This window comes from Trichoderma ghanense (genome assembly GCF_004382785.1).
Source record: "Trichoderma ghanense strain CCMA-1212 chromosome Unknown scaffold_0, whole genome shotgun sequence".
In the NCBI taxonomy this organism is placed as follows: Eukaryota; Fungi; Ascomycota; class Sordariomycetes; order Hypocreales; family Hypocreaceae; genus Trichoderma; species Trichoderma ghanense.
In genome coordinates, this window is record NW_027395663.1 from 2,154,096 (window position 1) to 2,179,787 (window position 25,692).

General features: G+C 54.6%; 9 protein-coding genes across 9 annotated transcripts; 5 read left to right on the top strand and 4 right to left on the bottom strand.

Annotated features, from left to right (window-relative positions):
• Nucleotides 1-16: 16 nt before the first annotated feature.
• CCMA1212_000735 (uncharacterized protein) lies at nucleotides 17-1,484 on the top strand (the record flags this gene model as incomplete). The annotated part of the gene is made up of 3 exons (XM_073698193.1): nucleotides 17-202; nucleotides 268-988; nucleotides 1,072-1,484. 3 exons carry the CDS (start codon nucleotides 17-19, stop codon nucleotides 1,482-1,484), a joined length of 1,320 nt encoding a protein of 439 aa, XP_073563364.1.
• Nucleotides 1,485-1,685: 201 nt separating this feature from the next.
• On the bottom strand, nucleotides 1,686-2,389 carry CCMA1212_000736 (Pre-rRNA-processing protein TSR2; the record flags this gene model as incomplete). Its single annotated transcript, XM_073698194.1, has 2 exons — nucleotides 1,686-2,281; nucleotides 2,353-2,389. The coding sequence occupies 2 exons, from the start codon at nucleotides 2,387-2,389 to the stop codon at nucleotides 1,686-1,688; spliced, it is 633 nt and encodes a 210-aa protein (XP_073563361.1).
• Nucleotides 2,390-2,855: 466 nt separating this feature from the next.
• Nucleotides 2,856-5,475, top strand: CCMA1212_000737 (uncharacterized protein; the record flags this gene model as incomplete). Its single annotated transcript, XM_073698195.1, has 3 exons — nucleotides 2,856-2,927; nucleotides 3,054-4,076; nucleotides 4,132-5,475. 3 exons carry the CDS (start codon nucleotides 2,856-2,858, stop codon nucleotides 5,473-5,475), a joined length of 2,439 nt encoding a protein of 812 aa, XP_073563362.1.
• A 492-nt stretch (nucleotides 5,476-5,967) lies between these two features.
• CCMA1212_000738 (54S ribosomal protein L27) lies at nucleotides 5,968-6,512 on the bottom strand (the record flags this gene model as incomplete). The annotated part of the gene is made up of 2 exons (XM_073698196.1): nucleotides 5,968-6,090; nucleotides 6,201-6,512. Coding segments are annotated over 2 exons (435 nt in total), but the record flags the coding sequence as incomplete, so codon positions are not given.
• A 476-nt stretch (nucleotides 6,513-6,988) lies between these two features.
• On the top strand, nucleotides 6,989-10,858 carry CCMA1212_000739 (uncharacterized protein; the record flags this gene model as incomplete). The annotated part of the gene is made up of 3 exons (XM_073698197.1): nucleotides 6,989-7,243; nucleotides 7,310-8,864; nucleotides 8,925-10,858. The coding sequence occupies 3 exons, from the start codon at nucleotides 6,989-6,991 to the stop codon at nucleotides 10,856-10,858; spliced, it is 3,744 nt and encodes a 1,247-aa protein (XP_073563355.1).
• Nucleotides 10,859-12,765: 1,907 nt separating this feature from the next.
• CCMA1212_000740 (Efflux pump roqT) lies at nucleotides 12,766-14,872 on the top strand (the record flags this gene model as incomplete). The annotated part of the gene is made up of 5 exons (XM_073698198.1): nucleotides 12,766-13,128; nucleotides 13,219-13,404; nucleotides 13,480-13,531; nucleotides 13,591-14,103; nucleotides 14,199-14,872. 5 exons carry the CDS (start codon nucleotides 12,766-12,768, stop codon nucleotides 14,870-14,872), a joined length of 1,788 nt encoding a protein of 595 aa, XP_073563855.1.
• Nucleotides 14,873-15,055: 183 nt separating this feature from the next.
• CCMA1212_000741 (uncharacterized protein) lies at nucleotides 15,056-16,177 on the bottom strand (the record flags this gene model as incomplete). Its single annotated transcript, XM_073698199.1, has 1 exon — nucleotides 15,056-16,177. One exon carries the CDS (start codon nucleotides 16,175-16,177, stop codon nucleotides 15,056-15,058), a length of 1,122 nt encoding a protein of 373 aa, XP_073563854.1.
• A 762-nt stretch (nucleotides 16,178-16,939) lies between these two features.
• CCMA1212_000742 (Abhydrolase domain-containing protein mpaH) lies at nucleotides 16,940-18,409 on the top strand (the record flags this gene model as incomplete). Its single annotated transcript, XM_073698200.1, has 3 exons — nucleotides 16,940-17,158; nucleotides 17,241-17,379; nucleotides 17,445-18,409. 3 exons carry the CDS (start codon nucleotides 16,940-16,942, stop codon nucleotides 18,407-18,409), a joined length of 1,323 nt encoding a protein of 440 aa, XP_073563853.1.
• A 507-nt stretch (nucleotides 18,410-18,916) lies between these two features.
• CCMA1212_000743 (Protein argonaute 1B) lies at nucleotides 18,917-22,478 on the bottom strand (the record flags this gene model as incomplete). Its single annotated transcript, XM_073698201.1, has 3 exons — nucleotides 18,917-20,625; nucleotides 20,763-22,045; nucleotides 22,111-22,478. 3 exons carry the CDS (start codon nucleotides 22,476-22,478, stop codon nucleotides 18,917-18,919), a joined length of 3,360 nt encoding a protein of 1,119 aa, XP_073563852.1.
• Nucleotides 22,479-25,692: the final 3,214 nt, after the last annotated feature.

Sequence of the window (25,692 nt, forward strand, 5' to 3'; positions counted from 1 at the left end):
CCCGAATCTGGATGCAATGGATCTCGCATACGACCACATCCAAGAGGAGGCCATCAAGAATGCTGGCGAGGGAGGAGAGGGCGCGAAGCAGGAGGGCGCGCAGAATACTCTAAACAGCGACATTCAAGAAGCCTACAAGGCATTCTCAGCCAGTCCATGGGGTGCCAAGATTGGAGGCTTCTTTGGTAACGTGATCAAGCAGGTATGACCGCCAACAACCCGGTGCATCACCACCGTTTGTGGCCGAGGCTCATGGATCTGTTGCAGGGCGAATCGGTCTACACTCAAGCTTCCAAGGAGTTTGCGGAAGTTGGCGAAGATGCGCAAAAGGGCCTTTCCAGTCTCCGCGAAACCATCGCAAATAGAACGCGCTCGCTTTCTCTCACCACCATCATCCCAGACTTGTCCACCACCGACGCCGATGATAGCCAGAGGACCCCGACCAACACGACAACTCCGGCGGCTGGCGAAGCCTCCTCCGCACAAGAATCCGAAACAGTGCTGTCACGATTAAGAGCCGAGGCCGCAAAGCGCTTAAAAGATCTTCAAAAGGCCGAGGACGCCGCAGACGAAGCGCTGCTCAAGTTTGGAACCAATATCCGGGATTTTCTACGAGACGCCATTAGCGTTGCGCCTCCCGATGAATCCAACCAAGGCAGCCAGGTCATGTTCGAGAGCAAGGACGCCCAGGGAAAGCGCGTGATTCATACTTCGAGGTTCGAGGCACAGCTGCATGTCATTCACACATCGCCGGAGAGCTTCACCAAAGACCCATCTGCCACGGAATACGAACAATGGACCAAAGGCTTTGATCTTGACAAGCAGACGGATGAGATTAGCAGCGACTTGGCCAAATACCCCGAGCTGCGCTCCACCATGGAGAAGCTTGTGCCGGACCAAATTCCCTACGCCGACTTCTGGAAGAGATACTACTTCTTACGCCATGGCATTGAGACGGCTGAATCACGACGACGGGATCTTCTCAAAGGTAAAGAATGCTTATCGGACGTTGCTGCGTGGTTTCATTATAGTTCCATCTATATATCATTTCTTGCTGACCATTTCCACTAGCTGCCTCTACGGAAGACGAAGTTGGCTGGGACGACGACTCGGAGGAAGAGGAGGACGAAGATGATGACGAGGAAGAAGAGAACGAAGACGACGACGACAAGCCCGCAAAGCCTGCCTCTACCGCTGCCGATGCCAAGGGCAAGAAGCCCGAGTCCGTTGCTTCATCCACCACGATCCAGGGAGCCGCTGGCGCCAATGAGTTGAAGCCCGATGAGTCGAGGAAATCCCATGATGAAAAATCCGAGGCAGAAACTGACGCCAGCTATGATGTTGTGGGAGCGGCTTCGGGAAAGACGAGCCAGCTGCCTAGCCGGACACCCAACAGCCCCAAAGAAGCCAAGAAGAAGGGGGGCGACGACAGTGACGGCGACAGTGAAGGCGATGACGACGACAGCGACGAGGACTGGGAGTAAGTTTTGCAGCGTGTCTCGTCTGTGCGTGTGCGGGTATGAGTTGTCTTTTAGAGCTTGGACGGGTTTGGCGTTTAGGATTTCCATCGCCTTTCGGCATGTTTGAGTCGTCAGGGCGATGTGTAGCTCTGTTTTGAATCATGCTGAGTGGGAGGTATTCTCCGACAGCGATAGCTTGGCTCCCCCGGTTTCCCTCCCAGAAATCTACCTCTTCTTCCTGGTAACCTTGGTGAACCCGTCCTCGTCAACTTCTGGAGCGGGCTTTTCCTTGGGAACAGATACCAGGGGCGGGGCCTCATCCATGTCGACATCGCCTCCGTTCTCTTCGTCGTCGTCCTCACCACTGTCTCCTGACTCCCAGTCGGTATCCTGGTCCTGGTCCTCGGCCTGCTTGAACATCTGGTCCACCTTAGTGCCCTTCCGATTCGCAAAGCGCTCGCGCAGCTTCTTGACCTCTTCGTTGAACTCGCCAATGGCGCATTCGGATCTCGCCTTGACGATGGATCTGGCAACCTCCAGGGTGGAGTCATCGTCGATGTTGACCTCGAACTCGTCGACCATGACCTGCAGCAGCACCGTCTCGACGTCTTCCATATCCGGCTCCTCAGCGGCCGTCTTGGCTGCCTCTCCAGGTTGGGCGTCGGCGAATTCAGGGAACAGATCGACGACAGCGCCGGCGAACCAGTCTCGCTTGTCTGCCGAGTCAGGCCCTCCCCAGCCATTCTGAACGGCCAGGGTTAGGGCCGGCCAGAGATGCAGAGCACATGCGACTGCTTGTTCGAAGTTGGACTGACGGGTAGCTGTATTACGCAAAGCCAACGAGTCAGTATCCCATAGCATGATTAAGATGATAGCCTTCTCTCCCACTTACCAGCCGGCGGCAGCTGCGCGGCCTCTGTAGACGCCATTGTGCTGATGGTGATGGTGATGTTGAAGTTGGAATTATAGCGGGGATATGGAGGGGCTCGAAATTCGAGATGCCTGTAAAGTCTGCACAAAATTTTTGGTGTTTTTCTCCCACGATTTCTGTGCCAGATTGGCTCCGCACGGACCAACTACCATGACTGCGAATGCCTCTGGCGCTAATACTAAAGTGGTAATATCTCGGAACCTCGTCGTCCTAACCGATATTCGAAGGATTGGGAGCCAAGACGATCCCCTTGCCAGAGAGAGGGCGCATGACATCATGAAACCCCTGATCCCAATACCAGATGCCTTTGATCGTGCTGCTTTTTCATAACGGGGTGCTGGTGTCTTGCATTGCTCCATAACTTTGATTTGGGCTGCCTCGTTGCTAGGAGATCCCCTATAAACGAGAGATCCGCACATGTTCATGTCGTCGTTGATGGGGCCTGGAGAGCAAACGAAATCGCCATGAATAGGCTCAACACGACATCGGTGTCACTGGCCGTTACGCCAACGGTGGTTTCCACCTTGTTTTCACACGTATGTTGAGGCTGATGCTGGAGGGCTGGAAGGGGATGATGTTCTGCCTTTGCACGAGTGGATGGGTCGTGTGAGGCTTTCCATTTCAAAGCGTACGGTTTGCTAATGGGAGACGTGATCTTGTAGTACCTCAACAAGAAGAACTTGAAAGAGCACCCGACCACTCATTTGTCGTACGACGAAGGACTACACCTGATCCGATCGTTCCTCGAGTATGCCTCTCACCACACCGTCGAAGAGATCCAGGCCTTCACAGCGCAATGGGTTCCGCACCCGCAGTGGGTGAAGCTGGAAAGCGTCACCATTCCCGACGAGCACCTCGGCCGGGCCGCAGAATTGATCGAAGGCGAACTAGGACCCGACGGCATCCGGCAGATTGGCGGCAGGAAATGGTGGCACTGGCGAGGGCCAAAGGGGCCCATGGAGGCTGAATGGATCGAGATGCGGGCGGACGCCAACGAGCGCAAGAAGAACAACGAGCCGCTGCGCCGCGTGATGCTGTACGTCCACGGCGGCGCGTACTACTTTGGGAGCGTCGACGAGCATCGGTACCAGATGCAGCGCCATGCGAGGAAGCTGAAAGCTAGGGTCTTTGCTCCTCGGTATCGTCTGGCGCCCCAGTTCCCGTTTCCGTGCGGCCTGCAGGATTGTCTGGCGGCGTATCTGTATCTGCTCACTATCCAGGACCCCAGCACGATTGTGTTTGCTGGAGATTCGGCGGGCGGCGGTATGGTTACGGCGATGCTTTGCCTCCTTCGGGACCAAGGCATTCCGTTGCCGGCTGGTGGAATCCTTATCAGTCCGTGGTGTGACTTGACGCATTCGTTTCCGAGTCTTGCTGGGGAGGCCCCGTTGGATTATATACCGACGTCGGGATTCCATCATAAGCCGTCGAGGGCGTGGCCGCCGCCGAATGAGGATGACATGAAGATGCTCAAGGAAGAGGTGGAGAAGCGCAAGAAGGGGATCAAGAAACCGGCTCCCCCACCGACATCTGAGCTGGAGGAGAAGCAGCAGAAGCCCGTGGCTCCGATGAGTGAAGCGGACACAGGGGTACATGTTGATAGTACTGGACTTCATACCGAGACGGAAAAGTTCTTGACTGTGACCATTGACGGGGAGCTAATCACCATGAAAGACCAGATTCAGGTGAGTCCATATCAGCGAGAGAGAATTGATATGGTTGGGGCTAACCCTGCTCTAGATGTACACCACAAACGCTCTTCTATCACACCCGCTTGTAAGCCCTGTCAAGCAGCCGACGCTTGGCGGACTTCCGCCTCTTCTGATTACAGTCGGGGGCGGCGAACTCCTTCGCGATGAACAGATTTACTTGGCTCACAAGTGCGCCAACCCCACGAAATACGCACCGCCGGACGCGGACCTGACGGAGCACGGAAGGAAATTGCTTGCCAAGTACAAACCTACCTACGTGCAGCTTCAAGTCTGGGATGATTTGTGCCACGTCGCCCCGACGCTCAGCTTCACAAGCCCCGCAAAATACATGTACAGGTCGATTGCCCAGTTTGGTGCCTGGGCTTTGGCGCGTGCGCAGAATAGGGATATTGAGATCATGGATGACGATGCGATTTCGGTCATTACGAGCTCGGGTTCTGATACGGAGGCTGGGGGGCAAGAAGAGCAGGGACAGAACAAGGGCAAAGAGCCAGTAGAGGAACCGACTCCCACGGAAGTTGGAAGAGCAGGAGATCCGCTCCCAAAATTCAAGAACTACATGATCCGGCAGCGAATAACCAGGAACGGTCTCATTTTCCCGCTCTCGCCAGAAGCAGATCTCCCCGGATGCATGATGAAGCCAGAGGAGGTTGGCGTTATCAAACAGGGTCCTGTGAAGAAGTGGCTGGCAACGAAGCACATATGGGACACTAAATACGCCAGCGCAAAAGCAAAGACACACAAGAAGATCATCAAAGAGATGCTTGCTGGGTATCAAGACTTTGGCGCAGGTGAGCATCCACCGCCGACAGCACTGGCCGGGCGGATTCCCGTGGGCAAAGAGTTGCACCCAAGGAGGAGGAGGAAGAGTTTCGGCCTGGCCATATGGTCGCTCTGGGGCTCCAAGCATGATGAGATGACGGTGGAGAGGGAGCAGAAGGCCGGCTACGAGCCCGAGATGCAAGCCGTCACCCCCGAGCTGCACAATGGAGAACCTTCGACTACCGAAGACGAGAGGCCGGGGCACAACCGCAGAGCCTCCCACCAGCGGATCGTGCGGAACGAGCACCAGACGAGCAACGAGGATGTGAACGAGGATACGCCCGTGGCGCAGCTGATTGCGATGCGGCGGGAACAGGAGGCTGCTCACGACGGGCTTTCGCCTGAGACGGGGGTTGCGGGGAAGAGGCCTTTCCTGGACGGCATCGCGCTGCCGTTTACGATTAAGAATGATGCGGAGACCGCGAGCATGATTACATTGAACTCGACGATGACGCCGGGGTCGAGGCCGATGAGTTCGGGGGCTGGGTCGGGAGTTGGTGGGACCGATGTGAAAGGTGTTGCGGGCGATGGTGAGAAGACGGAGGCATAGAGATGACTTGGTCTAGATCCAGATGGCGACTTGAAGAGATAGATGGGCATACAAGAGGGATTGCATTCGTCAAGAGATGGAATGAAAGGGAAAGAAGGAATACAGGGAAGCAAGCACAGCAAGCCAGCGAGCACCATATACCAGACAGCGATATCCCATCTATATCTATGGTGGTACTCATTTATTGAAATTGAATCTTGTCATTTTGTTTTTCCTTCTCTGCCTTGTGTCTGTCGTGGTTGAATACCATGGCCGAATGTCACATTATCGTGACATATACTTTTGCCCTCCATTCGCCAATCCAACTTCGTCATACATGGTGGTGATACAATGTTCGTCGGGTGTATATGTACAAGTCCAGCAGGATACCCTTGGCTTCTGCTGGGTCTATTTGTTGAGCATAATGACTATGCTTCGGAAGCCGCGTCGTCTTTTCATATTCGATTCATCGTCTCTATCCGAGTCGAACGTCCGTTGATTCGCGGAAAGCATTTAGTCGACGCCGTTGTATCGCTTCCACTGCTCGACATAAAAGTAAGGATCCTGAGGACCCTTGTTCAAGCCCTTGTAGTCGCCAGGCTCTTCGCGAACCTCTCTGCTCACAAATGGAGTGAGCTGCACACATCACAAACAGATCCATTAGCTCTTCTGCTTCCAATGTCTTCCATTCACCCGCCAATTGCGGCATCATATCAGTCGGCGGCGCTCGGGGGATTGCGATCTACCTTGGACTCTGCGAGGTTCTGCGGCACGACGTATGTGCGCACTTTGTTCCACTCAATCAGGTAGCCTCCGTACTTGGTGTGCCGACCCATGGATCCCGTTCGGTTGCCCTTGTAGAAGCCGCGGCCGACGTCCTTTGTTGTGAGCTTGAGGTGGCGGTATTTGCCCACGCCGAGGATCTGTGTGGGCCTCATGGTTGCTGTGGTCGATTGAGGAGAGATGCAGTGGCAGGAATCGTAGGTAAAGGGGCGAATTGCACCGCTGAGCGGCTCGAAGTTTAGGTGGTGTTCTTGTTTGGTGGTGATTTGGTTGGTCTTGGTGGTTTGATCTCATGGAATTGAGTTGGCAGATAATTTTTGGGTTGCGACTTGGTTCGGCTTCCGGCGTTCTTCCGGTGCGGGCCTCGTGAGCTCTGGGGGTTCCCGCTGTAAGTTTTAAGGTGGTGAGCGTCACCTCTGGAGCTTTCAGTTGTGCTTACTTCGTCGTACAATTTATGTGTTTCCTCCATTTCGTCCAGCGACGAGTCAAGATGCGTTGCTGATTGATTCAATTACCACTCGAGTATTTCATCGGAATTCATACGATCTACTGGCGTGACAGCCTCGGATATTCCGTCTTGGAGCGCTGCAGGTGGGCTGCTTTGCGCAAACGAGGGGCAGCTTTCGCTCCAACATTCATTGATTGACCCTCTTGAAAGCAATCGGGGACTCAGTCGCGCAATCTGAATGCGAAGCTCGTGCGCCCCAACCAGACGCCTGGCCTATGTCTTCTCGGCGCCCAACTAATCACCATGGATGGCTACCCTTTGGGAAGCCTCGATCATAACGTGCCGCTCCTCGTCGTGTCGGGCTTGAGCTCCAGTCACGACCAGCCTGAGAAGGTCAATGGCGAGGGAGTGCTGCTTCGATCGGATCTGCCGCCCCTCGAGGGCAAGGAGGCGAGCTTCTTGGAGTCGTACTTTGAGAGGGTGAACGAGCGCGGCAAGTCATGGACTGTGGTGACGAGGGAAGAGCCCTACCGGGTTCGTGTCAAGACCGTCGGCAGGGTAAGACGCTTCCGCAAGTTTGAAGCCTAGCCAGTCGCGCAGCATGTGTTGACTTTGAACTCCTAGTCCTTTACGCTTCCACCTCGACGGGCGACACTGCCGGAGACGATCGAACCGCTGACGACGGCCCCCGTTCTGCACTCGCCCTTCTCGCCGCTCAGTCCTTCGTCTGCTCTGTACCCCGATGGGTTGATGAATGCGGAGTGGATCAGGAAGCATCAGGAAGAAGTCCCGAGCGTGTTTGTGTGCTTTCACACCTTGACGAGCGACCCCAAGACAGCGACGCTGCACGACAATCGACTCAAGGCTGATCTCAACGGTATAAGAGCGACCTTGGTGGAGTCGGGGTACAAGACGCGGCTTGTTGTGATCATTCTCGGCGATCAAGAAGCGAGGGCTACCTTGACCGCTGAAGTCATTCAAGACCGACTGGAATACATTCGGAGGGGAACAGGGCTGGATCCTAAGTCGATCTTCTATATCCCATCGCAGGACACGCAGGTGGAGCTCAAGAGGGTGATGGATAGCATCCTCACTCTGCTGTACAACACGGCCATCGAGTATTATCGAGATCTCGGGAGGCACGCCAGGAAGAAGCGATCGCGGGGAATCGTGCCCCAGCCAACGTTGCCGCCGACGTCTGGAACGTCGCAGACATTGTCGCTGCCAGACTGGAACTTCCGCTACGATTTCAAGTCTGCCATTTTCGCCGAGTTTCGTCAGGAGATTGACGCCGCGGTTCGCTCCTTTGAGCAGGCGTATGAGATTCTGCTGGGCCAAGATGTGCTCGACATCATTCCCAGCTGGAGCCCTCGCTGGAACGAGGCGCGACTTTTGGCGGACATAATATCCATTCGCTGCTTGCGGCTGCATCTGTGGATGGGGCAGACCAGTTTGGCCGTGAGGAGATGGCAGTCTCACCGCGACCGCATCGCCGACTTCGTCGACAGACGAGGAAGAGGAACCAACAACTATGGCTGGCAGGCCTGGGAATCACGGTGGGCAATGGTCATGGCCAACTTGATCGAACTGGTACAGGTTCCCGGCCTGGGGCCCTCGACGATGACTATTTTTCTTCCACCGGAGAAGTCTCTTCTCGGCGAGCGCTTACAGCCCTGGGAGCTGTTGCATCACACTGGTTACTGGTACCGAATAGCTGCGCGCCACCTGGGAGCGCGGAGAGCACTGGCCCATAGGATACCCGACGATGACAGGGGAGCGCCGGACGCTTCGCCCGCGTCGAGGGTGGCGAGCAAGGCCATTCGATACGATACGTACATGTGCCCCCCGCCTCACGAGGAATATCCATTGAACGGAACGGGAGTCAACCATGCACAGCTCATTATTGACTGCCTCCTCAACGCGAGGTCGCAATTCCAAGCCCGGAAGCAGCACCGAATTGCCGCAGAGATATCACTAGAATGCGCAAGAGAAATGGCGACCATGAAGTCCTGGAACGAGGTGCTCGCGATGCTCAGACCGTTGTGGGAAGATAAGTCCTTCCGGTCAGAGTGGTGGTTGGATATCTCTGAAGACATCCTCTGGGTGATGAGACGAGCGGCAGCCGAGACTGGACGGGCGGACATTGTAGTCGCAATTGACTGGGAGCTCATGGATCAAAGTAGGTTTCCTTTATACCGTCCATATGCGTCCTTGGGATTTAGCTAAACTTGACTTTCAGGATATACTCGAAGGAAAAACTGGCACTACGACCTCGGCAAGTCATTAGATGGGGTGTCTTCAGCAACGAAGCCGTTCATCACCATCTCAGATGACGTGGCCTCATCATTCGTCGCAGCATCCTTTGCTTTCCGCTCTAAGGAGGGCCGAGCTGGTGAAACATGCCTAGCCCAGCTGTCACTCAAGTCCGAAGCGCATCAAGTGGCTGCTCCGGTTACCTTGTCCTCAATCCGGGTCGAATTCGAGGGACACCTCAAACCCATCACGATCGTACACGATTCCTCTGCGACACCGCCAAGTTCGTTGGAGGAGCTCACCTCTGTGAGCCCTGTATCGTTGACAGAGCGGCTTCCCGAAAGTGTCAAGGAGGGTGATGAGGAGGAGGGTGAAGATGAGGACAAGGATGAAGTTGAAGCCAAAGATGGGCCTAAGAACGGAGGCAACGAAAACGACGCCTACTTGACTGGCACATGCGATCTAACGCTCAAGCCCGGCCACAGACGGGTGTTGGAGATGAACATTCCCTTGCGGGAACCAGGCCAGGTGTCCGCATCCCGGGTGATTCTGACTTACAAGGCCGATGCCTTTGAGCTGGATTACGCGCTGTCACTGTCAGAGTTGGGCAAAGTTGGAGCGTGGTACGTCCATGGCTCGGCGAAACCGCGATTGTCGAGGCCCGACGGGCATATCCTACAGATACAGCCACGGCCTCCCAAGATGAAGCTGAAACTGGTAGAGCCGCTGGACCAGTATTATGCGAATGAGCCGATTCCCCTGCGAATCAGCCTACTCAACGAAGAGCATGATGCGGCCATTGTGAAGCTGGACGTTCGCATCGTTGGAAAGACGATTCCTCGGTTCCGAGTGGACGCTGGTGAACACGAGCGGGACGTGGACGCTGCGGAAGAAGAATCGCAGGTGACGGGGCTCACGCTGGGTCGCATAGCAAGCTCCTCGTCGATGGAAGTGTCAATCCACCTCGACCCTGCACCGGCGCCTACAGTGTACGACATAGAGATCCAAGCGGACTACCACTTGGAGTCAGACGCGGCAACCCCGATTTTCCAGGTGTTGCCCATTCACCTGAATGTGGTGAATGCGTTTGAGGCAAACTACGATTTGATGCCGCGGCTCCATCCTGATGCCTGGCCAAGCCTGTTCGACTACGAGGATGTACAAGACCTGACTGAAGGCGAAGTGATCCCGGCCAAGGGTCTTGCGCAGCAATGGTGCCTGGTCTGCCACTATGCGTCGTTCGCTACAGAAGAGCTGGACGTGGTAGGATTGGATCTGCTGGTTACAGGCGTAACGCCTGGCGGACGATGTCAGGTTGTGAACAAGCCTGAATTCTCAGCAGACGGCATGCCCGTCGCTCCACAGAAGATGTACGAAGCTCGATTCGACCTTGTGGCGCAAAAGGCCACGCTGGACGATAGACACCCAGTCGCCATTGACTTGGCATTTGCAGTCCGCTGGAGACGACGACAACCGACAGACGGAGAGAAGAGCTCGGTCAATGTCACGACGATGACGGTTGGGCAGTACATGGTACTGGGAACGGAGCCCAGGGTCCTGGCATCGGTGCTTCACAGCTCGCAGGAGCAGGCTGGGCTGGTGCGACTCGACATTACGATCGAGAACCCGTCGAGCCATTTCCTGACATTTGGGTTGGTGATGGAGCCCAGCGACGCCTTTGCCTTTTCCGGGCCGAAGCAGACGACGATGCACCTGCTGCCCATGTCGAGACGGACCAAGACGTACCGCCTGCTGCCGCTCGTTCGGGGCGTCTTCATACGGCCGGGCCTGGTGGTGAGGGACAAGTACTTCCAGAAGGTGCTGCGGGTGATTCCGACCGAGGGGATGAAGATTGACAAGGACGGGCTGCTGGTCTGGGTTCCGTTGGCGCCTGAGGGGGAAGTGAGGGCGGAGGGATGAGGTACCCAGATGACGTTCTCGTCTTCAATAGAAAGGAGGATATCCGTGTAGTCCAACGTCTTCTGTCTTTCGAATGTTTACCGCCCTCGTTTTTTCTTCTTTCTCCCCCAACCCCTTGCGTGAGAGTATGCAGTGTTTTCCAAGGAGAGCTGAGCGGAGGATAATGGGTCATGACGTGGGTTGATGTTGGCGGCTGCAATAGATTGATGCAAGGCATGTGGCTCGGAAGGGGGGAGTTTGTCATTCGGACATATGGTGCTGTTTCCCGATCTGAGCCGTGAATGCGATGCTTGCAGATCGGGGTTCGCAGCGGAGCAAGACCGAAGGGGTGTGTGCCTGAGACCTTTATCATTACGAGTATGTATATGTATCGTAGGTTTATTATCATCATCAACGTCCAGGATTCGGTACAGATATGTATGGAAGCTAGATTTTGGGCGAGGTCTGTGGGGGAATACGATTAGGCCATGGACGATGTAATCCGGGGTACGAGTATCTTACGCGTATGGATGGATGGGACGTATTTTGCATGTGAATCTAAGGTATGTACCAACAATCGAATGTACCTACAGTCAAACCCAATTCGAACAACCTGCGATAAAAATCAATTGCACCTCTCCCAACTCATCGTCGTCATCATCTTCCATCTCCTAATGTTAGTATCCCAAAAAGTCAATTGAAACCCAAAACTCAGCCGCCATCTCCAACCCTCGGACATCGGTCAACTTCCAAGTCCGCGCCTTACACACACTAAAAAAAAAAAAAAAAAACACATACATACATACATACATACCCTTTACCATTCACAGCTTTTGTCTCGGTCTTGTTGTAATTCCAGCGACTAAACCGCTTCGAGGAGGGGCCGCTTCGTTTGAAATTCTGAGTCATTGGGCGGGTCTGTGAAGGATCTGGCCGAACAAGGTCTTTGTTTCATTAGTGCTTGTTTTATTTGGTTGTTTGTTACTCCTTCTACATCGCACTGTTGCAATGTGCGGAATATGGAAATAGGTGATGCGGAGTTAAGTGCTGCTATATCCTGCAGTGAATGACAAGGGGTGACAATGTGATGGTCTGCTGCCTGATAGGAATAAACGCACACAACACTTGGGGAGTCTGGCGGTTTCCAATCTCCGTGCGTGTCGTGAAGGATCGCATCAAGTGGATTCTCTTAGACCAAAGATTCATCGAATCTTTTGGGTGTTAGCTTGGATCAAAACAATGTCCGAGATTCGCCACGCGTATATTCTTTTGCTCCCCCTTTTCCCCCAAGGCGGAAGTGCCGTTGCCGTGGAGGAAAGAATCTATTCGCTAGTAGCACTTCTTTCACTTCCTGTCCCCCTCGGAATTAGAATCACGGCATATTGGTTAGACTAGTCGTTGGCATAACCGTGGACTCGAGTCATTCCGATGGCCGAGAGATTCTAGGCGGTCTGATACCCATGGTTCTGACAGGGGTGTGTATGTGCGTGCGTGCGTGTGTCTCTTCGACCCTTGTATAATAAGGCTGAGAACGTGTATGGCCTCGCGCCATCCTGCCTGTGAATCGTACTGATTTCTTCTTTTTTTTTTCCCCAGCCATTGTAATAGCACGGTTTCCCCTGCATCTTGCATTGCCCACGGGCAGGGAGGCGAAGAGCAGCAAACAAAACCATACAAAAGGCGAAGAGGCAGTTCAGCCAAAAGGTTGTAGCACTAAAGCATTTTCTCGTCGTAACGTTTTCAGCTTAGAGCCTCAGCTGCTTATACCTGGTCGATCCGATTCGTTCAAAAGACTACTAAAGTCGCACCTTGGATGGGAGGTAAGCTACTGACCTGGTGAAAGAGACGGCTTCTTTTTCATTCTTCTCATCCTCCTTCTTCTTCCTTTCTCTGACTTCTGTCTGTCCATCTCTTCATCCAGACGGAAAATGTCTTCCACATCGCCAACGCCGCGCCTCTCGTCGGACAAGACAGAGCGCGGATCAATCCCCCTGACCCGCGACGATGACGCCGAAAAGGAAATCGCCGTAGCGGGAGGCGAAAAAGAGCCGACGGCAACCACAGACACGGCGACGATGGACGCGGACAACAAGGACGGCGCCGTCATGGAAGAGGTCGCAAAGACGGCGACGGCGGCCACCGATGCCACCGTCGACTATCCAAAGGGCATCAAGCTCGTGTCCATCATCTTCGCTCTGTGCATGGCCATCTTCCTGGTGGCGCTGGACCAGACCATTATTGCGCCTGCGCTGGGCACCATCACGGCGAGGTTTCAGAGCGTAAAGGACATTGTGAGTGCCAACCCCTTGAGATTGCTTCTGCTTTTCCCTTCATCGCCTTATACCAAGGGAGTAAAGGCACACTGCTAACTCTCTCACCAGGGCTGGTATGGCTCAGCCTACCTCCTCACCACCACGGCCCTGCAGCCAATGTACGGTGCCATATACAAGTTCTTCAACGTCAAGTGGACCTATCTTGCCGCCATCTTCATCTTCGAAATCGGCAGTCTGCTCTCGGCCGTGGCACCGTCATCCAAGGCGCTTATTGTTGGGCGAGCTATTGCAGGAGTAAGCATTCCATCGGCCGTACCATGATCAGCGGCAACGGTTTGGTATCAGGAACCCGTGCTGACCGAGGGCTAGATTGGAACGGCGGGTCTCTTCTCCGGCTCCATTGTCATCATCTCACTCTCCAGTATGTCAATGTGCCCTCTTTGTATCGATGCATCTCCCGTTGGCTAACAGTGTGTACAGTGCCTCTCGGGAAGCGTCCCCTTGCCTTTGGCCTCATCGGCGGCATGTGGGGGATTGCCTCCGTCGCCGGCCCTCTCCTCGGCGGCGCCTTCACCGAAAACGTCTCCTGGAGGTGGTGCTTCTACATCAACCTTCCCATCGGCGGCCTCGCCATGCTCATCGTCGTCCTCATCCTGCACGTCAACCGCAACTCGGACGCCACCCTCAACATGTCCATTCTGTCCCGCATCCTCGAGATCGACATCCTGGGCACCGCCATCTTCATCCCCGCCATTGTGTGTCTGCTGTTGGCTCTGCAATGGGGTGGTGCCGAGTACGCCTGGAGCAACTCTAGAATCATCGGCCTGTTTGTCGGATTCGGCCTCATGATTGGCATCTTCATCGGCATCCAGTTCTGGAAGGGCGACAAGGGAACGCTTCCGCCGCGCATGTTCAAGGACCGCAATGTGCTCTGTGCCATGCTCTTCAGTCTCTTTTTCGGCGCCGGATTCTTCCCTCTGATCTATTACCTCTGTAAGCAACCCCCCCGCCCTTCTCAGCTGCAATGCCAGCTACCCTGACGGACATGGTTTTGTCGATTTTGAGACGTGCTAATTCGCTGCCAACAGCCCTCTACTTCCAAGCTATTCAAGGCGTCAGCGCCGTCACGGCCGGTATCAAGATCTTGCCGCTGCTGCTCTCGAGTGTCTTCACCTCGATCCTCACGGGTGGCCTCATCTCCGCCATCGGTTATTACAATTTCATCATCTGGCCATGCATGGTTCTGTACACTGTCGGAACTGGCATGATCACTACATTTGCCGTCCACACTCCGCTCAAGGAGTGGTTCGGATACCAGGTCCTCGCCGGCTTGGGTATCGGAGCTGGCTTCCAGGCTAGTGTCTTGGTCGTCCAGACGGTCCTTTCCCAGGAATGGGTTCCTATCGGCACTGCTTGCGTCCAGTTCTTCCAGGTCCTGGGAGGTGCAGTCTTTGTCGCTGTTGCCCAGACCCTCTTCCAGAATGGCCTCATCGACCAGCTTGAGAAGGACAACCTCGGCATCAACCCCCAGCTCTTCATTAACAGCGGCGCTTCCGAGATCAAGTCTGTGCTTGCAGGCATCGACCGGTTGGATGCGTTGGACGCCGTCCTTGAGGCGTACATGCTCGGTTTGCGCCACACTTATTACATCTCCGTTGCGTGTGCAGGCTGCGCATTCTTGTGCTGTCTGGGCTTCGAATGGAGGTCAGTCAAGAAGGGCCCGGATGGTCAGAAGCGTGAGATGGCGCCGGCCATGGTATAGCATGTGTGCCGGCTGAAGTACCTCTCCCCTCTTTTGACTGCTCTATTTCGAGCTTTTGTATCATTTATACCCACAGTAGTCTGGACATACGTAACGCCATATGAAGCTGCATAGTTGTAATGAATTAGCAATGAGACATTGAATTCTTAGCAACATCTAATAGAAGCATAAAGCACTCACACCTTACTGTGTATCATCGGGAGGCTGGTCCCAAGATTTCCGACTGACCCGCTTCCGGGTAACTGCTCCTAGATCTCTGCCGACAAAGTGAAGAACCCAATCTTTGACGAGCCTTGTCTTCTCTCGCTGGGGATGTTTCGCGGCGGCTCGTCTGGCGAGGTCTTTGTTGTGATAGTAACCGCCGCCTTCACTCCGCCACAAGAGGCTCACCCGAGTCAAGTTCTTGCGCAGACTCTGACCGTAGACCTTGCCGCGGAAGACGTGCAGTGCCACGTTTTCCATCAGAACAACATCTTGCCGGCGTAGTTTGCTCACTTGGCTGGTTGCGGCTTGGTCGCTGGTAAGCCAAAAGGTGACGGCGAAGCCCGATTTCGTCTCGTCGCCAACGAGTACCTCCACCAAGGATAGGGTCGTGCCCCAGCGGGTCGTGACAGTCCGTGGCTGGGCGATGGAGATGACGGCAACAATCAAATTGAGCGTTACTGTCTGGGGGGCTAAAGCGAGGATGCGTTTTGCTGAAGGGACGTCTTCCAGGTCTGACAGATGCGATGGCACAGGTGTCGGCAACGGTCGGGTGGCAGCGTCTTCTTGCAGAGAGACATCATTTGAGGAGTCAGTCAAGAAAGACGTTGTAGTGGTGGTCCCTTCGGTTGTGCCCATGCTGTAGCTGCCTGCCGGTAGTTGGCTGGATGGCATCAGGTTGTGAGCCGCCAGGGACTCCTCGCAGAACTGCGTGACAAGTGCTCCCCCATCATCATCGCCGCCGACAGACCGGGTCTCGTCCACAGAGTGGACATCTGCCGTGGTGAAAAAGTCACGATGAGCCTGGAAAGAGGCGTCGAAAAGCATGCTATGATTTTGGCTCAGGCCAGTGTGACGAGGGCGGCGGTTAAGAGGCACAGAGCGCCATACGGCGTGTGGCTGTTGCGATGCAATTGCGAGGTCAGAAGCTGGTTCCGTGCCCGGTTGCTGTGGTTGAGCTTTGTTGTCTAGGTCGAGATGGCCAAAGAAGCTGCGAAATGGTTCCTCGAAGTGGCTGAGGGTGTAGGATTGCGGGTCGAAGGAGGTTGCAGAGGGAGCCCCAGCGAATAGGATGATGCTCGGTGCTGGTGTTGGTGCAGGCATATCGGCTGCTGGATGACGATTCTTGTTCGTATAGATTCTGGATTTTCTCATCTAGATGTACATTCTGTGTTGCCCTGGATGAGATGAGCTCTCTCGCGTGATGTTGTTGATATGATGTAGTAGCCGTCAGAATTCCATCAACCCAAAAGTACCCCTGCCATGCCTGACGACTCATATGCAATAATGCATCAAGTAGAACGATGATGCATAATCTCTCATCCACGTCGAGCAATTCAGATGAAGATGCCTAATGTTGGCTGGCTATCCAAAAAGCTGTCGTGACTGTAATGCCGAGGTTCTGACGATGGGAGAGGCTTAAGGTAAGATGCGTGACACTGGCGTCCAACAGACCCGACATCAAATGGTCTCACGTGTTCCCCCCCGCCATTACTAAACCCGCCTCAGACAATCCACTGGAAGATCCCTTTCAGGTACCCGTCAGCACCTAAACTGGAACCACCCGCCACTAAATTCAGGTCCGGGCCGCCATCTTTCAGCGCTCAAATCGATTCCGACCGGTCCACCTCTTTTGCCGAGGCTCAAGCTCCACCCAGGATCCCAGGGGAGGGGCCGAGCAGAAGGCATGCACATACCTAGTCGCGATGCAAACTGATTCTCTCAGCACTGCACTGTCTCTATAGCCAGAACCAGCCTGTGAGAATTGAGACAGGCCTCTTAGATCGCCTACAGCTTGCATCTTATATGTGTCTAATCCTTGAATATAAACTCTCACCACACCTATAGGACGCAAACGCCCTCACAATGGCCTCCTCATCCTCACCCTCACCCTCATCCCCCGTCTTCGACATCCGCGAACACACCATCCAAGCCTCACACATACGCGAATACCCCCGCGCAACAGCCGTCTCCCAGGACGAACCCCTTTTGCTCCATGTGAAGCAATACACGCCCAAGCACGGCGGCCCTCCGCGCAAAGGCGACATTACCATTATCGGCGCTCACGCAAATGGCTTCCCCAAGGTGTGTATATCTCTCCTCACCTCGAGACGAGGTGATGTAAAAAGATCGAGATACAAACAACGAACACTAACCCGAAAACCAGGAACTATACGAACCCCTCTACGAAGACTTGCTCAAAGAGCTCCAAAAGCAAGGCCTCCGTCTCCGCACAATCTTCATCGCCGACGCCGCCCACCAAGGCCAAAGCGGCATCCTCAATGAAGCCAACCTAGGCAACGACCGTACCGTCTCTCTCATCTCATGTCCCATCACTTACAAACCTATCTAACACTATGAAACCCAACAGCAAGCTGGCTCGACTACGCCCGCGACATCCTCCACCTCGTCAACACCTTCCGCCCTCCCCGCCCCCTCATCGCAATGGGCCACTCCTTCGGCGCAAACGCCCTCACAAACGTCGCCCTCACGCACCCGCGCCTCTTCGCCGGCATGGTCATGCTCGACCCCGTCATCGCCCGCTTCGCCTCCGTCAAAGAGGACCTCCCCAGCTCGCCCGAGACATACTCCTCGCCCGCCTCCCTCAGCGCTATCCGCCGCGACACATGGCCCTCTCGCGAGGCCGCCGCCGCCGCGTTCCGCTCAAAGGCATTCTACCAGTCATGGGACCCTCGCGTCCTTGATCTCTTCATCCGCTACGGCCTCCGTGATGTCCCATCCTCATCCTCATCATCACCATCACCATCATCAACTCCCGTCCGCCTCACAACGACAAAGCACCAAGAAGTATTCACCTTCGTCCGCCCCCTCTGGCCAGCCCTCGACCCCTCCACCAACCTCCTCACCAACGCCTCCATCGCCCCCGACCACGACATCGACCCAAACACCCCCTTCGCCCTCCCCCTCTACCGCCCCGAAGGCAACAACACCGCCGTCCGCCTCCCCCACCTCAGGCCCCCCGTCCTCTACGTCTTCGGCGCCAAGTCAGACGTCTCCCCGCCGCACCTCATCCGCGAAAAGCTCGAGACGACCGGCGTCGGCGTCGGCGGCAGCGGCGGCGCGAGGGCCGGCCGCGTCACGCACGTCACCCACCCGCAGGCCGGCCACCTCGTGCCCCTGGAGGAACCCCTGTTCTGCGCGGCGGTCGCCGCCGGTTGGATCAGGACCGAGATGGACAGGTGGTGGGACGAGGAGAAGGAGTACGAGCAGTGGACCAGGAAGCCACTGGAGGACAAGTCGACCATAGACGACGAGTTCAAGAAGCGCCTTGCGCTGCCCAACCGGAAGAGCGACAAGGCCAAAGCGAACCTGTAGAATATACATGCCCTCGCCCACTCCCCATCTGCCTTGTGTTTTAAGCCTCTTGTATACTCCAATCCTCCGATGGACTTTCTCTACGGTTCTCTGGTCAACAGGTTGGGCGTGTATACACTCGGGATCCAGAACTCGCTCCAGATTAGATGGACGGCGGCGCGAGATAGCCTCCAGTTTGCTCTTCATATCACGATATTCAGCTTCACGGGTCCAGTAAACACTCAAACCTCGTTATCACGCGCGATAATAAGTGGTTGTCAATCTAATGTATCGTGTATTTCACGAAATGTTCATCATAGTACTGCCTAACGCTGATAACAACCGCTTTCAATGCCAATCTGGTAGATGTCGCTTTTCATTTACATTGCCGTCCTTCGATCCATGTGCAGAACCCGCCGTGCCTCCAAATACTGTCTTGTGTGACCAGGGGCATAAATCTCCGCATACGTACCATCAAAGAGTGCCATGCCACGGCCGGGGCCATGACAACATCAGCCGCCGTCGGACTCAGATATAATACATGCTATTCTTGAGTCTTTCATGCACCTCAGTGGGTATTTTCCGGTATTTGCTCATGTCTGGACCCCCTGCTGTGTCTGTTCTACCGTCCGAGTCGCGCTCCCTAAACTTGTCGGGACGGTGTGCGCGAGCACGTTCACAGACAATGTCTGCATAATACGCCGGGGGGCAGATACTAACGGCCTTGGTCGCTCTGCCATAGAGGTAGCACAAATCGTGCGTGAGCCGCTCCAGTTCGTCGGCGGCCTTGGTGCCGAATCTCGGCCGGAAGATCTCGTCGAGAAGGACCGTGTAGTGGGCGGGCCGGGCGGTTCCCTTGAGAGCCTCGTGTGCCGTCAGGAAGAAGTCCCAATACCTCGCCAGCGTGACGCCGCGGTCCACCACAGTACCGTTGATAACGTTGCCCGACTTGGACATTTCGTTTGCCGAGGTAGGGTAGAACCGAGTCTGGTGCCGCTTCACGGAGACCAGGATGGTGAGCTTTGGCTGGGACCTGGCTTGGTACCTGCTGCGGCAGGCTTCTCGTATGCTGGGGAGCTCCGCGTCGAGGACTTGGCTAAACTGACCCTCGGACACGCCGTCTCGGTAAATGATGATGCTGTCGGGCAACTGGCCTTTGTTGTGGTCACGCCAGGTATCCAGCCGCGTCTTGAATGCATCGGCGAGCGTGTCGCTGACCATCTCTTGCTTGGAAGCCTGCTCCCACGCCAGTGCAGGCCATTGGCCGAGGTCCTTGTCGATGCTGGAGACGAATCCCACCAGACTCGGAGGCTCGTTGCCCTTCTTGATAGGCATATTCGTCGGGTGGGTTACGTCGTAGCCAACGACCATTGACTTGCCCTCTTTGACAAGACTAGATTCCTCTCGGAGCTTGTGGTTGTTGCCTCCAGCCTTGAGGTTGATCTTGAGCCCGACGTTGGCGAAATAGGCCGGGCTTGCCTTGGCAAAGGTCTTCGCCACCAAACAGCTCGTATGGATTCCGTAACCGCAGTCCCCAAATGCCTTGATCTTGTTGTAGAGGCCTGTAGAGTCCTTGTCGGCGAGGATGAAGACCATGAGATCAATCTTCGAGGACTCGAGCCACAAGAAAATCTTGTGGAGAAGCTCATCTGAGTGTGTAGAGTCGACATCAAGTGAGATTGACTCGGACTTGGGTGGCTCGGGAACTTTGTTGATGGCGATGCCCATGTTCACTAGGAACTCGCCGAATTGTCCCACCACCGATCTGTCCACTGGAAATGGACGTTGGCGTGGTGTCGTGACGTTGACCCAAGTCCAGCGCTGGATCTTGGTGCCCGATTTGAGAACCCTCACTGATCTCATGTTCCACGACCCATTCATCGGCATCACATCAATATTCTTTCCTCTCCCGTCCATACTGTTATAGCTCACTGTTGGCGCCTTGAGAATCCTTCCCTGTACAGTCAACAACTGCTTGTCAACGGAGACGCCGAATTTGCCCAGTGCTGTGTCGTCGAGACCAAGAACCTTACGGCTGGCCGTGCTAATCGATAAGGCGTTGGAGTACGGCGACCGACAGGCGAAATCGAGCATCGCTGTCGTCTCCTCCATGGTTAGAGTTGCTCTGACTGACTGTCCAGGCTGGATCTCGATCATTTCGGCAGGGACGTAGTTGAAAGGCTTCTGCTCAGAGCCCACGTCAAGCAGGGGGTAGTCACTAGGCGTTATGTCGTACTCTGTGATATCATCTTGTCAGCTCGGAACTTGAGAGAAAGAGTTGAGAGAATAATAGTCCCGAGAGGCGCGAGGGGAGTCCAAAGAAGAGGCTGAACGTAACATTCAAGGTGGCAAGCTAGAAGGAACAAACACTTACTCTGCCTGATGTAGTCGAAGACCGTAACGTAACGCCCCCCTCGGTCGCCATCCATCCAAAACTGGACATTCTTGGGCCCCGCAAACACCAGCCCACCATCGAACTTTGGCGGATGGGCCATGCCTCGTCCTTTTACCTTTATCTCAAAAGAGGTAGCAAGAGCTCGTATAGCCTTGGAGCGGCGAATAGTTTTGCCCTCGGACGTCTTCATGGTCACCCAGACACGTGTCTTGGGCAGAAATTTGGCAAAGGCCCCGAGTTTCCACGCCTGGGTTTTGTCTTGATAGGCGCCTTTCAAGCCCAGATTGTCAAAAATCTCCGCCATGGGGCCCGCGAGGCTGAAAACGCCGTGTGTGACGTTGACGTTGAGCAGCGTGCGACCAGTTGCAAGGCGGGCGGACTGGAAGTAGCCACGGGCCGCCGTCAGAGCTCGCCAATTTTGGGTAAGTTGCTCAATCACTTTGTCGTTGCCAAAGGGGAAAAAGCGGGATGACCCGATGGTCGCGGTTTTGTTGAAATCGCTCCGTGGCCCGTGGCCCAGGATGATATTGAGCGCATCAACGACTTCAGGGAAGCGTGGAAACGAAACCTCGTCAGCAGTGCCCGGAGCATCGACCATGGAGGTCAGATACTGCTTCATGTCGCCCACGTCAATGTCGGCTGGCCCGTGGAACTGGACAAGATATGTGTCCATGAGGTCGCTTCCTTCGTCCCTGGGCACCTCAACCTCGAGAGGATTCTCCACCAAGTCGATCTTCTTGAGCGTTACGAGCTGGCTCTTGAACTCAGTGGCAGCAACAAGCGTCTTGTCCTGCGATAAGAGCTTCGCAAGAGCCGCCCTGATGGCGAGAAACAGTGCTCTGCCCTTGACTTCCCTAGCTAAATCGGGCTCACCCGATCCCGGAGCGTCACCAGCTGATTTGGAGGCAGCCTTACCGCCCTTTTCAGGTACTGTCTTTGGTGCTGTCGGCTTTCTGGGACGCTTCTTGACATCCATCGTGTATTTGAAGAACGAATCCTTGTTGACGTTGATTCTGAAATAGTTTGCCCAGAGGACGACAGGCCTGCCCTGTGTTCCAAAGGCCGGCCGAGCAGGCAGCCGGTCGTTCATTGGGGTCTCGGACTTGCCACCACCGGCACCGCCGACTTTGCCCCCCTTTCCCTTGACGCTCATAGCGGCCACCTGCTTGGTGATGGTCGCCAGCGATGCGGACTGACGTGCGACAATCTGGTTTTCAAGTTCAGAGATCTGGGCATCCGGCGGAGGAGCCGCACCATCGTAGCTACAACGGGAGCAAACACGTCAGGCTGGTGTCAAATCTGGTTCACAGTAGAGAATGCAACTCACCTGAACACCTTTGAAATACCGGGAGAAGCATCACGGCGACCGCCCCGTCCTCCTCCGCGGCCACCTCGGGGACCATCTCCGCGGAAGCCACTGAAGCCGCCACGAAAGCCACCGCGATCTCCTCCTCCTCTGCCCCGGCCACCGCTATAGTCTCCACGATCTCCTCCCCTGCCCCGGCCACCGCCATAGTCTCCACGGTCTCCCCCCCTGCCCCGGCCTCCGCCATAGTCTCCCCGATCATAGCCCCCTCGGCCTCGACCTCCGCCGTAATCCCCACGATCGCCTCCTCGGCCTCGACCGCCACCTCTACCGCGGTCTCCACCGCGGAAGCCACCGCCACGATTTCCCCGGTTGCCTCTGTCGGCCATTTCTGAGCTCGGTGATATCGGAATGGAGCAAGACTGTGCTTGAAAGGCGAATGTAAAAGAACGTCTTCAAGATGAAGCGACGGAGATGGTGGCAGGAAAATAAGCGATATCGTAAAAAGAGAGAATATTGCCAAAAGCGAAGGTATAGAGATGCAAGCAAATAGCACCAAGAAGAGTAAAAGATGATGCGTGTGGAGAGAATGAAACAGACGGTATGCGAGAAGAAGTAGAGGTGAAAACAGAAGAGCTTGGGCCGTGCTGAAAGTAAACAAAGGCTAGAGCCAGAGCCAGAGCGAAGCGAGAAGAGCAGGAGCGAGGCCAAGAGGAAGTGAAAGTTCAAGAGCAAGAGCCCAATGGAGGGTGGTGACTGCCCAATAGAGAGCAGCAAGAGGTCGATCAATTGCAGGAAGGAGCCGGATAAGGCCCTACCTACCTAGTTGCAGAGAAATGAGGAAAGAAGTCGCAGGAGCAGCGAGTTGTTGGAAGCTGCCCGATGCTGTGCGTGAAGAGCGACTCGTGAGAGACGAGAGTTTGAGTGCGGCCGAGCTTGGAGTGAGAGGGTCCGCACATGTAGCTTTTAACGCGCCGAGCTCGAGTGGAAGCTCTCCACCGAAGCTGCCGGTGTCCGTCTTCTTAAAGATGGATCGGAGAGAAGGCGCTGTCAGGGTTCTGCGGGGAAAGCGAAGAGAAGCTGCAAGTCACCAAGTTGGAGTCAGCCAGATGAATAAGAGCCCAGCTGTGTGCGAATTTGATTGTGGGCGGATAGAGAGCTCCGAGGGGGCGTTTGCTTGAGTTGCCTTGATTTGCTGGGGCTGGCTGGAGGTGGGAGAGATGATATCACTTACTTGCAGCCGCTCGCTGTCGTTGTTGGATGCTCAAGTGAGCACGATGATGTACTTGAATGTACTTGACACAGCCTGCCGCTGTGTCGAGATCTGGAAGGCTCTCGACCTACGATATATGTATGGGGCCACCGCTTGCTCCGTATGATATAGCGGGATGAGGAAGAATATATTCGAGAGAGAGAGGGTGAGCGGGCCCGTATATATAGGTTTTGCGGTCGCAATCCGATGCGACCCTGAAGAGCAAGACGAGTTTCGATCAACTCGCGCCTCAATGCATCCAATTTGTAGACGAGGTACCTAGATACCTTATGGGACATGGAGATGGACGTCGCTCACTGCTCCAAGCCCACATTCTCAACCAAACAAAATCTCTTCTCCCCATCCTTGCCCCCCATTGTCGGCCTCCCAATGGGTCCTGTTCACTTCACTGGCTCTCCTCCGAGTTATCGTCCGATCACTCGTGCTCTGCATATGTATCAATGTACAAGGCGCGAACCAGAAATTATTTGATTCGATCGAAAGGCAATGTATATAGAAAATGTGAGGCATCACAGCGCTTCTTTTCTGCCTAGCAGCAACCGTCTGCACGACCTGCATCAGCTCCTTCGTGGCCCATTGTCGCCCCAGCCTCACGTTTCACAGCATATGTACGTACACAGGAGGGTGGGCATGAATCTTGGCCTCCGATTGACATCCTCGCTTCACGCCACCTCACAGCGCGTCAGCCTGCTGTGATGCCTTGCTACTACTCCCGTGGTCGAGACGCGCTGCTCGTCGCCCAGACTGGTCCCTTGGCAAACTCGAAGCGCATCAGCGTCATCACGGCGGGCCTCTCGCATGGTCATGGCTGTGAATTTTTGTGAAACATCATCTTGTTCCCTTTGGTTGGCACCCCCTGGAAAGAAGATCATATTGATAAGAGAAACTCTTTCTCGTGAATGCAAGCGTCACATACCATACACTTTCCAGATGAACGCTTTAGATGAAGTACTGTACTGTACGAGCACTTGGCAAGTCTTCGCCACTGCGGGGTGTCGTGAACTCGAGCACCTCATTGCCCACACAACCACAGTCTCTATCTCGACGCCCAACCGCCCAATGCCCATCTATAGTCAGTCTATTGTCAATATCGCTGGACGCACATCGTCTGCAGCCACAACTGAGGCTACACATGAGCATCGCTTTAGCATAGCCACTTAGACAGCTGCTTGCCAGAGTCGCTTTTTATGATGGGCAGATGTGATGGATCTCCGCGACACTTATAGATATCTACGGGTCTGCTTCGTAAATGGACTCGTACATAAAGCTGTCAACCCATTAAGAAAAAAAAAGGAGAAAATAGAATGAGACTGTTCAAGTAGAGACGGGAGACGCTACAAGAAGTTGGAAAAAAAATATAATTCCGGCGCCGGGAGTCGAACCCGGATCGCTGCGGGACTTTCTAATGAAAGCGCAGTATGCTAGCCACTACACCACGTCGGATATGCTTATTTCATGAGAAGGGTTTATGTTAAAACTGCTCATATAAGTATCAGCAACGGTGGCAACCTCGTCAGCTTATTAAGATAGGCAAGTACCTACCTACCTACCTACCTAGGCTTTGTTGTGAACAACCAGGCACCAAACTTCCTCATGTGCTCCCGGAATGCAAATTTCAAAGATTTTTCATTTCTGGATAGCGAAGATCTAGGAAGGCGTCTTGTGATTGTAACAAATGAAATACCAGAGATGGAGAGGGAAATACATCATCAACCTTTGATTGAACACCACCTCTGGCATGCCGGTAACAGCTTCTCATAAGAACGTTTATAGCCTACTGTATTGTGTTGTTGAGAGAGATATGTGGTAGATATTTTGAGCATCTTGGAGGGTACGGGAGTCAACTGACTAGACTGCCTGCTCCTTAAGCTTCATGGCGAGGAATACTATAGGTAAGCAACGCGACAACAATCCGAAGAGACATGACAAGATAAATCACGCAATCAGAACCGGATTACCACGATGAAGACGTAATGTGACAGCAGCAACGGAGGAAGCAATACGCGCCATATACTTCGAGGCTTTCGATAAGTGAAATATCCAAAAGGCCAAATGCACACAATATGGGTCGGCAGCCCATGTTACTGTCCTCTGCATGGCCGAGGGTTCGCCTCGGTACTCCCTTATGGAAGGTTGAATTTCGGCATGTCTTCCTTCTTCTATCTGCCCACGCAAGTGTGCTTCTCAAAACCCTACGCTCACGTACCCAGGTTGCATCCATGCAATAGCTCGTGGCAATCCCTCCTCACACTTCACTGTCTTTCCCGTCCTGGCCTATTCAGATCGAACCTTGTTCTTTACCCTTCCCAGCAAGCTGTTCTCTGTGTATT